The sequence below is a fragment of the Cygnus atratus genome, chromosome 10, assembly GCF_013377495.2.
Source record: "Cygnus atratus isolate AKBS03 ecotype Queensland, Australia chromosome 10, CAtr_DNAZoo_HiC_assembly, whole genome shotgun sequence".
Lineage (NCBI taxonomy): Eukaryota > Metazoa > Chordata > Aves > Anseriformes > Anatidae > Cygnus > Cygnus atratus.
The window spans coordinates 12,557,702-12,578,752 of NC_066371.1; the positions used below are offsets into that span (position 1 = coordinate 12,557,702).

At 46.7% G+C, this 21,051-nt stretch overlaps 1 protein-coding gene across 1 annotated transcript; it reads right to left on the reverse strand.

The window, feature by feature from the left end:
- Nucleotides 1–99: 99 nt before the first annotated feature.
- IP6K2 (inositol hexakisphosphate kinase 2) lies at nt 100–20,926 on the reverse strand. The gene is made up of 6 exons (XM_035546508.2): nt 20,815–20,926; nt 6,913–7,196; nt 4,577–4,799; nt 3,689–3,864; nt 2,228–2,403; nt 100–884 (listed from the first exon to the last, which is right to left on the reverse strand). Exons 2-6 carry the CDS (start codon nt 7,112–7,114, stop codon nt 387–389), a joined length of 1,275 nt encoding a protein of 424 aa, XP_035402401.1. The 5' UTR covers nt 7,115–7,196; nt 20,815–20,926; the 3' UTR covers nt 100–386.
- Between the last annotated feature and the right edge of the window lie 125 nt (nt 20,927–21,051).

The window sequence follows — 21,051 nt, forward strand, 5'->3', positions numbered from 1 at the left end:
GTGAGCCGTGCTGGTTTTACGCTGCCTTTGCATTACGCACCCAGGAAGATCTCGGAACTTCACCTCTTCCTCAGCCAGCAGCAATGACAGAAGCAGCACTTACAATGAACAAAAAGAATTTTATTGGAACGTATACACACAGGGATAACAGAGGTATCTGAGTAATCAAATATGGAATGTTTAAGAAAGTTAAAATAAATAAGGATACCAAGTTTTGCCAGTGCTAGGTCCAGCACCAATGTAAGTAAATGCCCTCCGAACAAGTCTGGCTCTGATGGGACCATCCCTGCAGAGCCTGTAAAGATTCCTACCACCAGAAAGTGGCCAATAATTTTGGAATACAAAGAGTCACAATAGTGCTTCCTACCGCTGTGCATTCACACTGTTTATTCGCTACTTTCGTCTCTTATTTCTTTAATAATATCTATTAAATTCTGAAGTCCAAAAACATAACCCGTGTCTTGGCCCTCATGTACCACGCTATCTTCTCCATAGTACTTGCAGGTTGTGTGGGCAAAGTCTATCATGCGAACATCAACAGTACTAGCAGTGGGTTTGTAGGCATACGCTCCTGCTGACTCATCTGAAGACTCCTCTGAAAGGTCCTCCAAGTCCTCTGGGTCTGAGTCAACAGCGACTTCCTGCCTTTCCTTCCCATCATAAATGATCAGCAAGGAGCTCGAATAGAAGCGGTAAGACTCCTGTTTCTCCAGGACAGACTTGAGTTCAGTCAGTTTTTTAATAACAGATTCAAAGAGTTCCCTGCGCAGGTATTTGCCATTATGAAAGAACTGGTAAAGTGCTTCTTTAAATCCTTGGACTGAGAGTTTTCTTCCATGGTATTTATTCATGAACATTAGCTGGCCAGTGCCTGCCTGGTAGACCTGCATGTTTCAAGGACACAAGGGAAAAGAAGAGTTAAAATTGTTGGCAACACTTATGCGAAGACATGGGGGCAAGGTGTCGGAGACATGCTATGCAAAGCTCTTACAAGACAAGGTACTGCTCTTAAAACTGCTCTCGAGTTACAGAAACTGTTAGCAACAACAGATCCAGCCGTGTCTATGGAGCTTGGAGGCACAGAGGAAGTGGAAAATTCCTTCAGTTTAGATTTGAGCTTTTCCACTTGGAATGTAAGAATGGGGAGGTTAAGTAAGATTAGGAAAGCTGTGGCCAAGATCTCCAAAGTCAAGCTCCAGCTTGTACCACAGCCACTCACTCAGTTCGTTACCTGCCTCTGCTCATAGGCACACCACGAGTCCCAGAATGCTGGGCTCTAAGTGACAGCAACCACCACTTCACAAGACAAGGTGTGCCCCATAATCCTCTGTATTTCAAAGAAGTCAGAATTGCTCCTGCAGGAAGATTCCTTCCTATAGTAGAGTGTTCTATACATCACACAGCTCACTAATGCCAAAGTATCTACATCACGTAAGGATTGCAGGTGCCTCTGTTTTCCACCACAGGTCTACACTGGAAAACGAACTGACAAGCCAGCCCTGCAGTTAGAAATGCAGCTCTCACACTTCTGTTTCTGCCTCGTGCTTTTCTCCGAATTGAAACAGTGAGCTGAACACCAAGCATGCCAAGAGTCATGCTGTGGAACAAGTCCTAGCAAACACTGCTGGCATTCCTGGAATCTACTGGATGGGAGGAGAGGCTTCAGAAAAGCCTCGAAAACAAACAAGTTGTTTCCCACTTGTCACTCTAGGAATACAGAAACAAGTAAACAACTCAGGTGAAAGTCCACACATCTATCTTGTTTGACCAATAGTTCTGTCATGCTTATTAATCCACTTCTTGTCAACACTTCACAACAACTCCACTTTAAGCCCTGAAAGATCTATGGCTTTGCAAAGTCTGCAAGACGGACCTAATTACGAGTTAATATTTTGGCAAATTTCCGCATCTTATTTAAAACACATGTGCCAACAGACCTTCAATTGTTTCTTATGCTATCCTAAGATGTTAACCACATCAATAATTTTACTACATATTTTTCAGCTACTATTATGGAGCAGGAGTCTGTTTCCTTGCTCAGAGAACACAATCACTGGGATGCAGAAGGTGCTACAGGCTGCTCCTGCAGATGCTGCCACCTTCAACTGGTGGAAGGGAATGAAGCACAGCATCTCAAGGACAGCAACACACAGGATTACTACCTAAGCCAAAAAAACACCAAGAGAAATGGGTGCAAGCTTGTCCCCTTGCACATAATTCCTCTCACCTGCATGCCACAAACTCGGACTCCAATAACAGCTGATGTACTCTGCTGACATTTGCGAATCTGATTAGCCTTCTTCTCTTCTGATGCATCATCTCCGTGCTGTCGGGTTCCCATTTTAAGGTCCAACACGCATGGTACTTCATATCGAGATGTCAGGTTTTCCAGCAAAATGAATTCTGACTAGTTAAGGAACAACCCTCACAACAGAATACAGCTTATTACAGACAGATTTTAGTGTCGCAATCTTCAATCTAAGCACACCAAGTATACAGTAGCCTATCAAAACTTAGGTAAGACTTGGTATCATAGTGGATATCTATTCCAGTTCCAATGGTCTCTAAAAAAAGACAAGTGATTTTCTACATCAAGTAGGAAAAATATAACTAGGTCACACAAAAACACGATCTGGCAGATAAGCCAGACTTGGAATTATGAAGTATTGCCTACTTAGCAGAAGACTTATCTTCTTTTGTGGGTAATTAAGATTGCATGTGCTTCAGTTCCTACTGAAAAAATGCTGAAGCATTTCCACATCTGAAATGCCAAAGTTCAAAAATACTTCAGAACATTTGCTATCTGTTTCAGAGACATTACACACTAGTACTTAGATAATTCAATAATCACCTCCAGTGAAGCCATGACGATAACAGCCATCAAGTACTTTCTACCAATTTGAACAGTTTTAGTCACCGAGTTGTTCTGGTAAGTCATTCACCAGAACTCCTCACATAGGGGAATTTGCTTACAAAAGTGAATAGATACTAATATTTTTGCAGGATTTACTGGTTGCATGCAAGCCTGCGTACAGCAATAACCCCCCAAGAATGCACGGGGGAGAGATGTTTACCTACAGCTGCAGAGCCCAGAAGTGGGCTTCAGCTTTTGCACTTTGTCACTTTTTTCTTTACTCCCATCCTGACAGTTTATATCCAACTTCTCTTTATCAAAAAGTCTCACTATGAGGAGACTACTAGAAGCAGACAACTCCTTGCATCAGAACATCCTACCCCTTATATTTAAAGCAACACTGAGAAGTTGCTGGAAAAGCAAAGAGGAAGCTTGTTTTTAAGATCACCAATACTGAACACAAATATTCGTGGTTCTTGCCACTGAAAAAAAAGCCACAGAACTATTCTCCCTTGAAAGCTTACACTAATAAACTGGTTTTGTGGAAGATCCCAATCACAGCATACTCTAAAGCCTTTCCACTAACTAATGCACAGTATATGGATTTAAATCAAGTTATTTGGATTTCTTAGCCTAGCTACTTTACTACATGCTGCAAAAGCCTGTGTTTTGGAGTTGGCGATCCCTTCAAAGTCACCAAGTAAACGACTGCTTCACAGAGTCTCTCCGGATTACAGTTAAGCCTGTGCTGAGTATTTTATCTGTCACGTCCAAGAAATAAAAAGCAGAGCCCTTCTCATTCCATTGTCATGAGGTCTTTTCAGGAAAGGATACTATATTGATTCCGATGTTTTGCATTTTCCTTCATCCGTTGTAACTGTTGCTGGTGACATTTCATGCTCCAAGGATTATGGTGTTTAAACTGTGAACTGACATTTCCTTTTTTCTCTACAGTATAATATAAAACTTCAGATTTCTTCAGCCACTCAAATTCTTCTTCCAATTTGTGACTAGAAAACAGAAGCAGTACATTAGAGTAAAATTCCAAAACAAGCTCCTCGAAAGGTTCATCAGTGGGTTTAACTTTTTGATCTATTTTGCTCACCTTCACCAACAGCTAGCCTAAGTTTTGTTTTGCTTTCTGTACATCTGGACAACTTCCAAATCAGTGATGTATCAACCTTTGTAAAGCTACTTCCACATTAGTACAGACTAGCACACAGCCGAGTCATGTTACAGAACATTTGGTAATTCTATTTGTACGTTCTTTATCTGAGCTACTTCTGCAGAAATAAGAGATACTCTAAGGTCTACCCTTTGCTAAGGACAGTGGTTTAGCACAATGCATCACAGCTCAGAGTTCAGAGCGGTCACAATTATTGTAAATGGGGGGGGGGGAATGCATCACTAACAGGGACAAAGCAGGATCCTCCAGTACAGCAGAACTGTGGTGGTTTGTTTGTAATATATATTGTCCAACACTGGAAAGCCCTTATCAACTGATCACAGCAAAGAGGACTCAATATGCTAGCAGGCTGAGCACAAAGTAGTTTCACTACTAACCCTGACTGCACTGAGATCAGGAAAAACAAAATGTGAAAAGAAACTGAAAGCTAGAGGTCTGGAGAATTCTCTGGAGTTCTGGAGATCACATCCCAGTTTGGCAGGAAAAAAACGTTCTGCTTTAACACTTTGCAGTCCAGTTCTCCCTAGCAAACCTACCTTTTCATTTTTTCCTCTTTCCTGTGCTGTCGTACCCATTCCTTAGATATCTTCTCGTTTTCTAACAACATTGTCTTTTTGTTAGTCCATCGCAACAGCTTACTTTTGGGTTCACAGTCAGAATTATCTAAGTTTTCCAAGTTATCGTGGTCCCCATTTAACGGATATGCTATTAGACATAAGTTTCCATCTTCATCCTCTTCAAAGCTCACTGACACCACACCTGAAGAGAGAGAAAACATAAGAAGCTGTGAACTGCTGAAGTGAGGAGCGAGCCCTTTACAACAGGTAATGTTACACTGAGAATAGAGCAACTTTTGGTTTGTTTCTCTTACCCTTGTCCTTAGTTTCTATCTCGCCACAGGCCAAACCTCATCTGTCAACCTAACAAATATCAAAAGACCTAGACAAAAATGACACCCCACAAAAGACAATTCATCACATTAACAAGACAACAATACAAAAAGTTCTTTTCTCTCTCTGATGCAGAATTAATTAAGAATCAAATAATAACAGGAGACAATTTCAATTAATAAAAGCTTTTATTAATTTGAAAAACCTGACTGGTCTGACCCTAAGTGAGATGTAAAGCATGTGTTAACATCTTGCAGTGAGAAGTGAACTGCACAAAAAACCACCAAAAGCTGCAAGTTTTGCATGGCAGCAAAACAAAGAGCACTTATCCAAACAAGATCTGGTTAACAGAACCCCAGGGGAAAGGAAAGACTTGCAAGCAGGGTAACAACACAAGAAAACATCGCATTACAATAGAAACTAGTCCAAACGCTTCTCCTTAGAATCACCACGTTTAATTATACATTTTCTCCTCTGTTTTGGAATATATTTTATTGATACTGGTAATGCAGCAGTCTCGTGAAATAAATAACAGAATGCAATACAGAACAAATCTGACTGGTACACAGACACAAGGTGAACCTTGAAAGCACTTCCTTCTCATCCTCCCTCTCAAGAGTCTCTAGAGCACTACGCTGCGTCTTAAGAGTCTTAGCAGAGCGCTCTGACAGATGCCCTTAGTGCCACATTAGCACATTTCAACACTTAGCAAAGGAGCCATAACAATTGTCTGAATTGTCTTTTAATTTTATTTTTCAGTCCTCTCTCTTTATTCTCAAATCAATCAATCTGCACAGTTCTTGCAGCTCATCACTAGGCCAGAGGGGAGAGGTCTCGGTGAGAGAGTGGCACTTCTGAGCTGGGCAGGCGGCTCTGAGACCTACAGTAGCTGGGGCAGGGAGTGCAGAAGCTCTGACTGACAGTCTTGCTGCCACAAAGGAAAGGACAACAGGAAAAAAGGGGGAAAACCAGCCAGCAAATGGCCTTTGGCTTTATCCTGGAAAAAATAACAGAGAAGGACCAAGTGAGGCCCCTTACCCCTCCCCACACTCCCCCAAAAGCCACACGCACTGGTACAATTGTTCTATTACATTGTGAAAAGTATCATTCAATGACCACGTTTTCTTCCAGTCCAACAGAACGTGTAGTACGATGTGCCAGAACGTCTCTGTAAGCACGCGGGGAGCATAACTCTGCGACATCTCCTCTGAAGTCTTCCACCAGTTTTACAAACAGTATGCAAAACTCGGTCACCCTTACAGCTGTTAAAGTCAGTGTGCTTTAAAAAGCGGCTCCGTTTAAAAAATGCTTCGGTCATTATTTATTAATCACTAGGCAGCAGTGGATGGAATACCAATGGGAAAGAGAAGTATTTCTGTTAACTAGCGCAACGCTTAGGAGAACTGGAATTTCCACTCCTACATAACATCTGACTCAGCCTCATCACGGCTACTTGATCCTTGCCTACCTCAATGCCATGAATTTTCATTTCCTTAATGGCAGAAACAACACTGCACATAGTTAACAAGACACTTTACCGACATGTATGTATTGTGATCAAAATGAGAGAGAGGACACATCCAAAAATAAGAGACCACAACCAAGCTCACACAAAACACCAGCAACCTTTAATCTTATTAAATCCCTGTAAACAGACATTAAACAAGTGGCAAAAAAAAAAGAATCCACAAAAAAAGCAGCAGCGAATTACTGAGAACATTTACAAGCTGTTAGCTACTTACCTGTGCCTAAGGGAGATATATGGGCTATCACCAGCAGAGCTGCTCTACTCTAATGCTGTTAGCCAGCCCAAACACCAACTTGGCAAGCATTTCCACCCTGCCTCAGACAACATCAAAATACATGAAAAAGAAAACCCTAAAATCTCTTCCTGTAGAAGAGACTTCAGAGACAACAGAGAGCACGGCACGCTCGCAGTTAGAGGAAACAGCACCCAGCCCCGCTAAGTGTTGGCGACTTACCCTCGTACTGCGGAGTGAATTTACGCATTTCCGTCGGGAGGGTCTCGTAGAACTGGTGCTCCCGCTGGATGAGGGGCTTGCAGATGGTCTTGTCGTTAAACCGGAGGACGCAGGAGTGCCCCCCGACCTGGTGGACAAAGGGCTCGAGCAACACTCCCTTGGAATAGTGCTCCACTTCCATGGCTCCGAACGCTGGGCTCATCCTTGTAGCTCATTAGACAGAGGCAGGGGACGGCGGCGGAGAGCCAGGGGGCTGGCCGAGGCGCGGGCTCCAGCGCGGCCGGCTGCGGAGGCAAGCACAGGGCGCCCGCTCAGCCCCGCACGCCGCCGCCCACTGCGGCCGCGCCGGGGGAGCAGCCAGAAGGGGGCCGCGGCAAGCCCCGCCCACCGCCCGCCGCCCAATGGCGAGCGGAGGGGGGCGTGGCCAACGAACTAAGGGGGGCGTGGTCACTGCTCGGTGGGCGGGGCCACGGGTCATTCCCCCTACCCCCCCCCCCGGCGCTGTGCGCTCAGCCCCCCCCCCCCCCGAGATCACGGAGCTGCCGCCGCCGCCCGGCCGTGCGCTGCGCGGTGCGTTACACGAGCGGTAACGCACTGCACGCAGGGACTGCCGGGTGTCCCGGGCACGGCTCTGGCTCTGCTTGGCCTCCCCGGTACTCCCCTCGGAGAGCCGAGGCCGCAGGCCCGCAGCAGGGCCGCTAGCACCTGCAGCCCGCCCGGTCCGTATTACTGGAAATAAACAACTGCTCGGAGAACCTCATCGATCAGCTCAGCTCAGCTCCCGGAACGTTTACCCGCGCCCACGGATAACAGATCAATACCGGCTTACTCACTACGCACCAGCTAGCTGGGTTTTTTTCCTCCCCCTTTGCTTTTAAGACCCTCAAGAACAGCGCTGAATCAGCAAGCCTCCCCTCCCCAGCTGCTTTCCTGGTGTTTTTCATCACATGCAGCTCCTCCCAGAGCACCCTCACCCCCCTCAGCATCAACCAACAGGCGGGGAAAGCCTCCCAGCCTCACGCCGGACACCTGCCACTGCCAAATCCGTTTGGCTACAAGCCCCACGCCAGCACAGAGAGGGGCAGGCCCTGCCCGACCCCCACGGCACCGAGCACTGCCAAGCAGGACCCCCCTGCACACACGGGAGCCCACCCCAAGCTCACCTTGGGTAAGGCACAAGCTCCCCAAACACACCTCGGGAGCTGCTCCACTCCCCAGCACGGCTCTGCCACGTGCTGCCAAAGAACTGCTACGCACCCGCCTGTACTTGTACAATGCAGCGGTGATTTTAGGAATCAGGAGTTTTAATGGGGACCTCTTAGAGCCAACACCGCTCCTGGAATTTCCCAGTGAAAGCCAGAGCAGTGCTGCCGAGGCAGGGAGGCACGGCTAGGCGCACACAGTGAGACCCTGCGCTGAGGGAGCCTTACACCAGCACGGCTGTGCCTCTAACAGCACCAGCACCGCAGCGCATCGCCCCTGCAAGGGGCGCTCCTCACAAGCCGCTGATCCTGAGGCCACCTTCCCACTCACGCCGCCGTACGGACACCGACTGGCACCTGCGGTGGTTCAAAAGCAGCTTGCAACACCCCTGTCCTCTACCACCCGGAGAGCCCCTGTCCCGCCGCATCAGAGCTGCCCGAGGAGCTGAGCCTTGCGCAGGCTGCTGCTGCAGGAAGCACTGCCCGGCAAAAAGCACCTCCGGCACAGGCAACACACCACCTTGTTTACCCAACACATCTTCAGGGAGCTCACCAGCAGCAGCTCAGGGAGTTCTCTTTAACAGGTGCCCAAGTGCTCTGGACGACATCCCTCGCCATGGTGCACACGCACTCGATGGGATCGCGGAGCACAGCCCTGACTGCTCGCACCACTTCACTTTCCTGAAAGACCCGGACCTGGCAGCACATCACACACTGCAACCTCTCATTCAAGGGCTCACAAAGCGAGGGTTTTTTTTATAGTTCTGATATTACAAAAATAGCCGTTACGCAATATTTAGGCGGGCTGCGAGAAATGTTAGAAACATCTACACAAGTCAAACACAGAGCGCTTGGTCGGCATGACCACAAGGCAAACGGGAATACCGAGAGGAAGGAGGGAACTCGCATCAGAAAAGACAACTTCACTGTGCCTGCACTAACAAGCTCCGCTGGGTTTGTCTTCCAAAAACACAGCACAACTCTCAAGTGATATTTCAGATTTTTGTAGTACATCGCCTGATTCTACAACCAGCTTGTTTTCAATGCTCTTCAGAGAAAAAAGCGCACAGGCTAGCTGTTTTTCAGCATTTTTCCCAGACGCTAAACTCAGGCTTGGTGTACTCTGCCCTTTACCCCACCACCACACGCTTCAAAGTGTCTTTGATGGAGTCTTTTGTTCAAAAAACACATCAGAAAAAAAAAGCAGATGTGCAATTCCTTCACAAGTGTCAAGCATTTTAAGAAAAACCTGACGTAACTTGAAGGAGGCAAACAAACTTGTCTAGACACAACAATAGCTTGAGCAATGTCATTCTCACAGTAAGCAGCAAAAGATGTTAAAAACCCCAATCTATAAAACAAGAGTGATGTGTAATGACATCTTATTCTCATCCTAGCATGACAGTGACCAGCCCCAGAACACCACAACGCACTCATCTTTGCAGAGTTTTAAAATTGATCTCAGGTGACGGCATCCTTTGGCAGGTATTTCATGGCATTACAGATTCTCCGCTCAGTCCCACACGGAATTGCATTAACGAACGCAGCCCCTGGAGAGCACAGCTCTCAATTAGGCAGCGACTCCTTCCTGCACAACAAGCTCGCAAAAACAACCCCCTTCCCCCAGCCCCTGCGACAGCAGACTTTCTGATGCACAGCTGCCCTCCGAACCAGTCTGCTTGAACCGGGCTCCCCCAGCACAGACTTTTACATCAGGCGGCCACCCGCAGCTCCCAAGAGACCCAAGTCAGCTTTGCAGCAAGACAGACGAGGCAAAGCTTTCTGCCTGCCTTCCCACAGCCCACTGGGCAGTGCAAAGGGGAAGCTGACGGAGCAGCGACCTGCACGGCACAGCTGCTGCAGGACGTGATAACCCTGCCGAGCCAAAGTGGTTCTGAGGAAAGAGAAAATCACACAGCCAGCAACAGGAGAGAGGAAAATCCATGAGCCCCTGAAGCAGCCAAAGAGAAAGACGGTTCAACTTGAAGAATACTCAGAATGCCAGCTGAAAAGGGATGGAGGAACATGCAAACATCAGCGTCGGAAGAGTTATGGAAAGCTGGTGAGACCAACACCTCCTTTGTGCACAGATCTGGAATTATACCGCAGGTCTCGGTGGTAAGTCATTACCGTGACTGGAGAGAACGACTCTTCACAGCTGAAGCAAGAAGCACACCAAGAACCTACCACATCCCTAACTGCAGTAGTTACAGGTGTGTTACAAGCCCTCGTGTGGCACAGGAGAGCCAGCCTCCTCTCCTGCTCCGCCACCAGCACCGCAAGTCTCCCACTCCCAAGCAGCGAGGGACGTGAACCCAACAACGCGGAGCACCCAGCGCTGGGATATCAGAGCCGTGAGACTGGTTGAATGGGCCCAGGCTCAAAGTTCTTGCACAACTTGTGGCTCATCGTGACGGAAACACACAGCACCATTTTATTAGCACACACGCCCAATCTAGCATCAGTGAAGAGCTGCTTCTTACATTCGCCTTAGTTGCTGCTTGGCTCATGAACTGAAGCTGCTCAGGTGTGTTTTACTCCACGAGATCTTAAGACAGGAACGGGGATAGCCCAATCCTCCAGTGCTCAGTCAGTTACCTTAACACAGTGTCAGAAATACAAAACTATAGAAATAAACTGCATACAGGATAGGAACCAAGCCCTGTACAATAGGCTGTTTCTCGATGGAAGAAAAAACCACCTTCCGCATTCTTTTATCACAACTGTTTTACTAGATTCCTAACTTTCGGGATCATTATACCTCTAAATAAGGTAAAAACAGCCCCACAAAATGCTTTTGAAACCTTTCCTACCTTGAATAACAACAATGTAATTAAGGTTAAACAGTAAAAGCGAGTTTCTAGCATTTTTTTCTCGTTAGGGTAGAAGTGCTGAGCCCACAGAGTAACACGCTTCCAAAAGCCACGGCTGAGAGCAGCCTTACATTCTGCGTGCTTACAGAAAACAATCACTTATTCTGGTAACTGATTTTTAGGGAAAAGGTCATCTTCACTACACGCGTGTGCTAGCACTGTAAAGTCTCCAAAAATGTTTTTTGCTGTAAACAAAAAAGCCCTTCCCCAAAGAGCAGAAACGTAAGTGGAGCACAGCAGATTTAATATTGCTTCCAGCACACGGGGAAGAGCCACTGAATCAGGAAGGGGAGACCCGACAGGCGAGCATGCTGCTTTTTACTTCTCTCATTTCGTTTTCCCTAAATGCAGGAGCAAAGACACACGGCAGCAGCACGCTGCAGGTCTTTGCAAGGTTCCTTGACAAATTTGGATAGCATATCCCCCAACACTCCACCCTGTATTTCAGAAAACTTCACAACTGAGCTCTCTTTTAAAGACTGACTAGATTGGACAAAAATGTCTTTTTGTTAAGTGCGGCGTTAAGCCAAGCGGCTGCGATGCCTCTCACTACACCACTTACTGAGACCACTAAGAAAAAAGCTGAGCTACAAGTTTCTATGCAAACCAACGTTACTTAAGCTCCTCTGCAGCAAATTCATCAATCTAATGATAACTAAGTTGTCTCCAGGACACATACTCAGAGATGAGCAAGCATGAGGCTTTGCAAAAATACTCAGCAGGAACACTTAAAGGAGTGAGCTATCGACTCCTCCACACCGAGGCTCCATGTGCTTCGTTCCCCAAGCAGAAATATTTCTGCTCTAGCCTTCGCTGCTAAGCCACGAGGGCGCTGGGAGTCAGGCACTGCAATGACGGGCTCATCCCCGCCACTCCACGGCAAGCCACCCATACAAAAATCCAAAAAAGCGAATCCTGCTTGGGGAACGTAAGGTGCTTGGGGCAGGCCAAGAGAAGAAACCACCCGCTTCTTAGAAGTGCTGACACAGGATATATTTTCCTCTCATCTGCCCTTATCAAATGGGTGGCAATTGCAGTGACACACTGATGTAGTTTGGGACAACGAAAAAACTTCACCAAAGGAAAAAAGATTCCTTGAAGTCCTTTGCTAAATCACACAAAATAGATGGACCTAGGGACCCAGAATTATTCATGAATCCTGGAACAGAGTTTACACAAAACAAGCTTGCAAAGCCCTTCTGGGAAAGCGACAGAACTAACCAGCTATCAGTCTTGGCCCACTGAGGTAGAAATCTAATCCTGTTTTTAACATCAGACAAACAAAAGACTCCCGCCAACAAAAATGCATATTTATCGTCAGGTGGAAAGTACCTGCTCACCAGCTCAACAAACTAAAGCAGCAGCAGCGGCCCTCCTACGCACAGTTACAGGCACTCCCATTCCAAGTTGTGTACACTTTTCCTGCTGGGCTATTGGAGGAACGTAGCAATAAATTCTGGAACACACCCACTGGCAGTAGCTTTTAAGAAAATTCTGTGCTCTGTGCCAGAGCTCATCCATCACTGGCACATGACAAGCAAAACACAGCTGGAAGCAGTTAGTTCTAAAAAAGTTTCACCATTTTTTAAGCCTTTACCAGTTTTACAGCTCTTCATAATTAGTGCCAAACAAAACAAAGAAGTTGAGGGGTGTTTAAAACAACTAGAATGTGCAGGAGAACCCCCTGAAATACCCCAGGCTCCTGTGAGGACATCGTCAGGTGTGTCACACTAGAGGCACCCGACCTTTTTCCCCCGCACTGAAAGGAGGGAAGGGCAGCCCGGCACTGGCTGCCACAGCCAGGAGTGTAAGCCAGCACCTCTTACAGAGAGCCCCTTCTGCAGGGAGAGCGCTGGGCCCTTCCTGGCCAACACCACTTTCACCTGTAACATACAAATGAAAGATGAAGCATTCCAGTACTGACACATGTACAGAAAGAAGTATATTTTCAGCATATAATGGACTTTTAAAATAAAAATCAGCAATATTTTTACTATCACCTTTTACTCTCTTAACACAGAGTTCTATTTTTTTCCTTTAAATATAACCCAATCCCAGCAATATTTACTATGGGGGAAAGCCACTGCCCCACAGGTTAAGAGTTATTCACACCTGTAACTGTAACCCCACAACTGCAGACCACGTCTTGTAGCAGATACCAGCAGGACTTTTGAATACAACTTCACAAAACAAACACAAAAGCCTGACTTGGATCATGTTCCATCACTGCTCCTCATGCAGGACCATCATCCCTACCTTAAACCAGCTCTACACCACTAGGAGAGCCCAGTTCCCCTGCATTTTGTCTTAGAAAGCGAGGCAGTAACCAAGGCAGCCTCCAAGAGCTTCTGGCTTTTTCTTACCAGAAGCACACAGGGCAGCCACTCAGCCAGGGAAGGCAGTTTCTCCAACCTCAATGCGGATTTTGGGTGCTCAGTACAAAGAGTACAAAGTACCAAAAAGCCACACTTTTGGCTTTCCCTACCCCCTTTGTAATCTGCAAGCTTAACAACTACGGACGCAAAGCTGCAGAGAAATGCCAGATTTACCCCTCAAAGCTATTTTATCTCCCTAGAACTAAAATAAAGCCAAGTTACAGGTTACTAAGCATACCCAGCCAGAAAAGAACACACAATTCTGACCTGTGCAGTTTTTCCAGGGATTGTGTAATTTAAGAACTAGCCTCTTTTCCAAGTAAAAATGCCATGGAAACTACAAAACCCGAACCACCAAAGCTAAGCTACTTAAACTTCCTATTTAGAAACTGATCCATCTTAAAACAGCACTCTGGCACCAGCGGCTAAAAACACCAGCTGCTATAAAAAGACAATACTGCCCTTTGTAATGGAGAAGCCAGAATAGCATTCAGCCTTTAATCTTCTGAAAATATGACAGCAATAGCTAAATTGCATGGATTGCACATGTGAAAGTGTTATTCAAGACACAAAAGAAAGCGAAATTCAAGCACTGAGGTTAAAATAAATTCATGTCCACACCTTCCTCATTACCATGAAGTCGGCAGCCTGGTAACTGTTTCCAACCCTTCCATCCAAGGACACAGCACGTTTCGGATTGGCCCTTGAAATTGTGACCAAGTTGTCCTAAGTGAGAATTGCTCTGAAGTGCAGCTACCAAGTCCCTTCCAAAGGTCTTAAACTCACGCTTCCACGTCCAAATCCAGTCCAACTCCTTGAGCCAAAATTTCCAGGAATGCCATGCCAAACAAAGATAATCTATAAATAAACTACATGAAGAATAGTGCCAACAACCTACAGTTACCTATTTCATGCCTCCTAATTATACGCATACTCATTCGTACCGTCGACATACTCCAAACAAAGTTTAGTCCCTTTTTGGAGAAACTGGTCAAAAAAGCAACCCATTGCAGAAGAAACTGGTCAAAAACAACCCAGACAGAGCCAGTAAGCAGACATGAAATGCTCACCCACAGTTCAAGCCATGGTTCCTCAAGTGTTGGCTTTGAGATGTTACTTACTGCTCATGACAGATGGAGTTTTCATTCCCCAGCAGCGGAGGTTCACGAGATGCATTTAACGGATCTTTTGAAACTGCATTTGTTTCAAAATACTTCAAGCTACTGAAAACACATCTCTAACCAACTAAAAGCCTGGACTCACATCCTAAAGGGAGACGATATATGATTCAGCAATTCTACACACTCTTCGTTCCCCTTTCATGCTTGTTAGAGGGATAATGAAATAAAATTAGGTCCCAAGACCTTGAACATGAGCTCCTTTCCAGAATGCCTAAGCACTACAGAAATTTAATTCCAGAACACAGAAAAGAGTGATTTCACTGTGCTTCTTGCTGAAGTACAGATTGGACACGAGCAGATAAGGACAGGAGAGGAGTTTTACAAGAATGACTCCAATGCGGCACAGTAAAACCACAATATTATTTTATTTACACAATAAAAAGGGACAAGGGCCTTTTGTACAAGTATGCTTGCTAACATAAAAATGTTTCTTTTAAAAAACATTTACGTTTTTCATCTTTCAGTGATCTCCCAATACACCATCTGGGACCAATTACAGGCTCACCATAGTAATTACTGTCAAAGAATTAATCCATCCTCATCTCGCACAGTTTACATACTCAAACAGTGGTACAGAAACACTTGACAAAAATCTTATCAATTTCAGTAATCCATAAAAGGAAGCTTTCACAGGAGCTTGGCTGCATTGCTCTCACGCCCCAGCAGGCTGAAATACACTCAATAACGCAAAAAAAAGAGCTAGCTTTATTAGTCCATTAACTGGGACACAACCAGGATAATTTTTATGCCCTCAAAGACCTTTGCTGCTTTACAGGAAGTTTTTAGAGCACGAGCAAGCACGGCTGGCGCAAGTGCCTTCAAAGAGACACCATCACTAACCAAAAAGGGAAGACTCAGACAGGATGACTGCCAAAAAACTATTTTTTCTTCAAAATCCTGCACTACTGCACCACCATCCATGCTGTGCTCACGTTCCAACTCTGTGTTTCCGAAAAACAGCCTACTGTTCGAAAAAAATGCGCCAGGGAAAAATCAAGCTCATGAAAGACCATTTTATTTTTTCAGATCAAACTGTGCAGTGATGTTAGATCATTATTCACTCTTAAACACAAGAAACCACCATTAGGCATTTACAGTTAAATATGTAAAAGGCTTTGTTTCAATGGAACGAGCCTCAGACAGCCCTCCTCTCACCACTCAACTCGCTGTGCCTCAATCAGCCTTTATTCAATTTACCCCTCATCCTTGGGAGACTATTTAATTCTATGAATTCTGAAGTGATTCTCCAACACACTGTTCCCTCATCTAGATCTTTTCCTTTGGTTTAATATTCACAGGCTTCTCTCCAGAAAACCGGCCAATTATATCGAGCTCAACCCAATTTTTTATTGTTTGCTTACATGTATTATTCCCTGTTACAAAGCTAATTATTTCAGTACGAACACATCCACCAAATTTAACCTCAAACCTCTAGTTAAATGGAACCAACCTTCTGAAAGAGCTAACACCTCAGAGACATCCAGATGATGCCTATCGTGCCCGCAGTTCCACTTCAGGACAAGGTACTACATTAGCATCTGTACGCTGATGTCAGATTAAAGCGGGAATTTGCCATCGCATTCTTAACGTACATCCGAAGCACAAGACAGATAATGTGCTGTTCTTCTGGAAAAATATGTGAAAAGCAAAAGAGCAATTGTTAGAAGGAAGCTGTCATCCTCAATGAGCATAAAATTAGGCAGCACCCACAATTCCTGATAGGGTTTCAGGCACTGTTGAAGTTTTCTGCATCACAGCACCGCGCTGCTATTTGGGTACTGCCGTCAGAGCCATCTGTGCCTCAGGAAGAAAATCAACATTTCTGCTATGCCTGTTCTAATGCGGACCCGATGGTACTTGTGATACCAGTCTTGTTCTGGCATAAAGCCCCCAAACACTTCCTTCTTCCAAATGTGATCTTCCGAGGAAGGACAGCCCCAATAGCTGTATCTGCTGTCCTTGGGTTTGCTTGCCCCATCCACAACCTGGGGCATCATCAGCCAGTTTCAGCGAGTCGCCCCCACCTCATCAGCTCCTTCCAGCTCCAGCGTCAGCACAGCAGGATGAGAACACAGGGACCAAGACTCGCAGTTCCACTGACAGGCTGCTGTGTGAAGTCAGTAACTACTGCTTCTGTGGGGCCTACTAATTGCCCGATCAGCATGTACGCAGCTCCAAACCAACCCCAGCTCGTGCACTGCCTCCCAACCATTCATCACGGCACACGCACAGAGCTTGTCTTCACCAAGCAGGACTCTCAGAGACCCAAGTCATTTTATGAGCAAACCTTGACTTCTTCCAGTAAAACAATGCAAAACCGGGCACTTGCTGGCTCCAGCCACCTCCAGTAAAAGACCTTCCATCCGCACCAGCAATCCGGGTGCAGAGTCATCAAAGATAATTTAAGAATCCGACAGCCAGCACAGCGAGAGTACTTTCTGTACCTATTACGAAGGTTATCACTGCCCTATTCCAACACACCCTGGCTTCCAGAGGCAGGCTCAGGACCTCAGAAACTTAGTCCCACACAAGTCAAGAGGCAGCATAAAACACCCAGTGATGATTCCAAGCTCCTAAACACTTGATTAAACATCAGCAAACAACCTTCATTTGAACAATTTTGCTTCCACTGCATCAGCAGAAATTCAGACTTCGCAGGAACAGAAATATTCTGGCTACTTCCAGCTCATTATGTTGTGTCACAGAGCTTTTTGCAAAGGGGAAGAAAAGAATTATTTTGAAACCAAATCGTTATTATGAAAAGCCCACAAATAACATTGTACTGAGGCATTTCAAAGAAAAGCTAGAGAAATATCCCCCTACAATTATACCTTAAAACCATACAGCGTGGCCTCTTAATATCTGAAAACCATCCCTATACTGTTTCAAAGATACGTTAACCTTGGGCAAGACGGAAAGCCAGATAAAAGAATTAGAGACAGAGGAAAAATCCTCTCCCCTGCAATGGAAAATTTTCAGCTCTGGGAGCGAGGCACGGAGATGCTCAGCCGGACCCGTGTTGCCTAGGCACCGAGCGCAGCCGCCTGCCAACAGGGACGAGCCGAGCGTCAGCACATTCAGCCGCCGCTCAGCGCACGGAGCGGGTGCGAGGCAGCGAGTTTGGCCACACCAGTGTAAAATACCTGGCTGCCTCGGTGTCGTGGCTCTAGTCCGTGCCCGAGAGATGCACAAGACCCACGATGAATATAAAAATATTGACGTACTGAGCGCGTTCAAGTCAAAATTTTTATCTGCGTCTCTTTTTCTGCCCTTTCCACCTTTTGATGTAGCATCTCAGCTTTGGAAGGCATTGCTACCCATCACACCGGCTCTGTATTTAAACATTGGTACAGAAATATGAAGGAAACCAACGAACTTCTTCAAAAGGAGGAAGTTATACCTTGGCTCGGCATCACAAGCCACATCAAACCATACCTCACCCCAAAACCCCGCCTTCGCCACGGCTGCCCCACGTCTCTCCCACGCGAAGCGCGGCTCCCCCAGGCAGGGCAGCATCAAAGGGACACCACAGAGGCACTTACTCCGCACGCTGTGGGTCTGGAGCAGCTCCAGAGCTCAGGGAAGCACCAGCTCTGTTCCCTGGCCCTGCAGCAGCGCTCCTGCCTTCCTGGAGGAGCACCTGACCCGGCTCTCCTGATTTCCAAATGCCCTTAGAAGAAGATCACAAAATAAGTGACATTTAATACCAGTCAGCCCCAAATTCCCAACCTTTACCTGAGTTCCCTGAACTTAGACAGTGAAGATATAAGTTCCCTGAACTTAGACAGTGAAGATATAAAGATTAAGAGTGACTACCGTTTAATTTATCACTTTAGGTGAAATTTCTTTGTGGAGTCTCTATCACCAGTAGCTCTCTCACCATCAGCCCGACAGCATACACTGCTGTGCCACCACCTTTCCCTAAACTGAGGCAGACATTTGTGACCACGGCAACACTGCTGACAGACCGAGGCACTCTCCCTCATGACAAGGCATGCCTACTCTCCCCAACCTTCAGAAGAAAAAAGTCACTCCGAAAACATCCTCTCTCACCCCCCAGCTGATCAGAGGACAATTAGAAAGTGTCACCATACCACTGATCTGGCTGCGGGCCCAACCACTGACAGGCGGCTGAGAGTTTCTTTCTTTAACATCTTTTCTCATCCTGCTTTTTCAAAACCTCATGCCTGACAAATCTGAAGTATTCTTTGCAAGCAACTGGTAGGGAAGGAATTTTTCAGAGCATACAGCCCCGCGTTCACGTGTCTGACCACTATCCAGATTTCCAGCTTCATCCCAAGTTACTGTACCACGTCGTTATGCTGATTCTGATCCACCTGGCTTCAAGAAGAGATAGCGACATAAATCTTATGCTATTTGTACAACCAAAGTACTGCAGGCAAGTTAACAGATGACTCCAGAAAGATATAAACAGCAAAAGCAGAAGAGATAGAAAAAGAACTTTTCAATTACATTAATGAATCTAAATTTATGAAAAGCTACTTGGCCCCATTTAAGGTCCTAATTTTTTAGAAAGAAGTATACATGAATAGCTATAATCCTTGCCAACATCTTACAATTCTTCCCTGAAATCCTTCTGCAAGCCTTCACCAGGCTACACTTCTGGTCACTTGAGATTATTTTAGGAGAAGAAACACTCCTGGATGTTTGCAGTTCAATTGTTGTCCCCTGTTGTTCTCCCTCTCCCCCCCTCCATTTACCAATTACAACAACAGTCTGGAAGATGCTAAAGAACCCAAATAGAAGTAAGCATTAGGTGGCAAATCCATTTTAAAGTACACGTACTGGTGTGCGCATGTATGTATATATAAAAGCACTCTCCACTCCAGGATATTATATATCCTGAAAATATGCAAAAACAACTCAAAGGCAATTTTAAATGTTACAAATAGTTCATTTATCTTTAATAAACAGAGCCATGAGCACGGATACCAATTCTTCAAGACATTTAAAAAGCCAAAATAATCCTGATCTTTTTATTCTCAAGGATCAAATTTGACCTGTAATATTCCCACTTAATTTCACACGTTGAATACCAATAACACATCCCATGGCATCTAACTCAAAAGTTAAAAGAACTCAGAGCCGCATTAGCTTAACTCAGAGTTGCATTAGCTTAAATATTCCAGAACTAAATACTAAAATTCTGATTTCATTATTTGGCACAGAAGGGCCCCCTTAGATGTCCATGAGGATAAGAAGCACACACGCACTGGATGCATTTTTTAAATATCTGAGTAGCCATGGGACACATAAGGCACCACGCCTAAAAGTAAAAGATGACAGACTAGAAGTAAGGGCAATTAAGTTCCAGCTAGTATCAGGAAAGGTATCTGTGTTCAACATGTGTACTTTTCACAGTGGAATTAAGGCCAAGGACATATCAGGGTGTAGCTACCAAGAGGCTGTTACTCTATCAACAACGATAACGTTTATTTCCTTTAGCTGAACGCCGACTTCCAAAGCCCCAACCCCAAGTGTTTTTGTTGGGGACCTGATGGCCCCCAGCCGCGTTAGCAGGATGCCGCAGCAGCCCGCGATGCTCGGGGCAGCACGTAACGAGACATCCCCGAGCGCTTCCGACTTCACGCAGCGGCGTCGCTGAACGGCACATCCCGTTACGCAACGCTCCCCAACATGTTATTTTGTCATTCTGCAATTTCACGAAGCAGACCCCAAACCTGCAGCACATCCCGCACACGGCCAACACCTCACAAACCAACACCAGACCGTGTCGGATGGGTTTTCCGACCTCAGTGACTCCACGAACCAGGCTAACACCTACACCTACACCACTGCGGCCTCCCACAGATGGGCCAGAAGCCCCGCACTGGCGGGGGCAGCGATGCAGGACGAGGCACGACGAGGCAATACGAGGCAGGGCCAAGTGGGACGAGGCAGAATAAGGCTGAAAGCTCGGCGCAGGGCACAAATGGGGTGACACTGGGGCAGCATCCCCCATCGCATCCCATCCACCCCATCCCATCCCACCTCACCTCACCCCATCCCATCCCACTCACCTCATCCCATCCCGTCCCATCCCACTCACCCCACCCACCCTCCCTCCCTCACCCCACAGCCAGCCCCAGCCACCACCACCACCACCACCACCCCCCACACCCGGAGCACCCCAACGCCGCGCAGCTTGGTGGGGAGAGGGCCCCCCCCACACCCCTCAGAGCCCACCCCCGGAACGCTGAGGAGGGCACGGAGCCGGCGGAGGGCCGCGGAGCGGCGGCCGCGCCGTTACCTGCTGTCAGGGCCGGCGCCAGCGGCGGCTTCGCCTCTTTTGTTTCTCAGACGCCAAAATGGCGGCGCGGGGCCGGCCTCCCCCTCCCCTTCCCCCCCCCCCTCCCGTTCCCATCCCCACCCCGGCCCGAGGCCACGCCCCGCCTTCGGGCCCGCCTCGCCATTGGCTCGGCCCGCGCCGCCACGCGCTGATTGGGCGGCCGCCAGCTGCCGCTGTTGCTAGGGGAGCGGGGCGGGA

Excerpts from the sequence above, each read along its gene's own strand:
- IP6K2 (XM_035546508.2), bottom strand. The coding sequence starts at position 7,114 with ATGAGCCCAGCGTTCGGAGCCATGGAAGTGGAGCACTATTCCAAGGGA. Across the intron at positions 4,800-6,912 it reads ATTCACTCCGCAGTACGAGG|GTGTGGTGTCAGTGAGCTTT; the intron begins GTAAGTCGCCAA and ends CTCTCTCTTCAG. Across the intron at positions 885-2,227 it reads TCCGAGTTTGTGGCATGCAG|GTCTACCAGGCAGGCACTGG; the intron begins GTGAGAGGAATT and ends TGAAACATGCAG.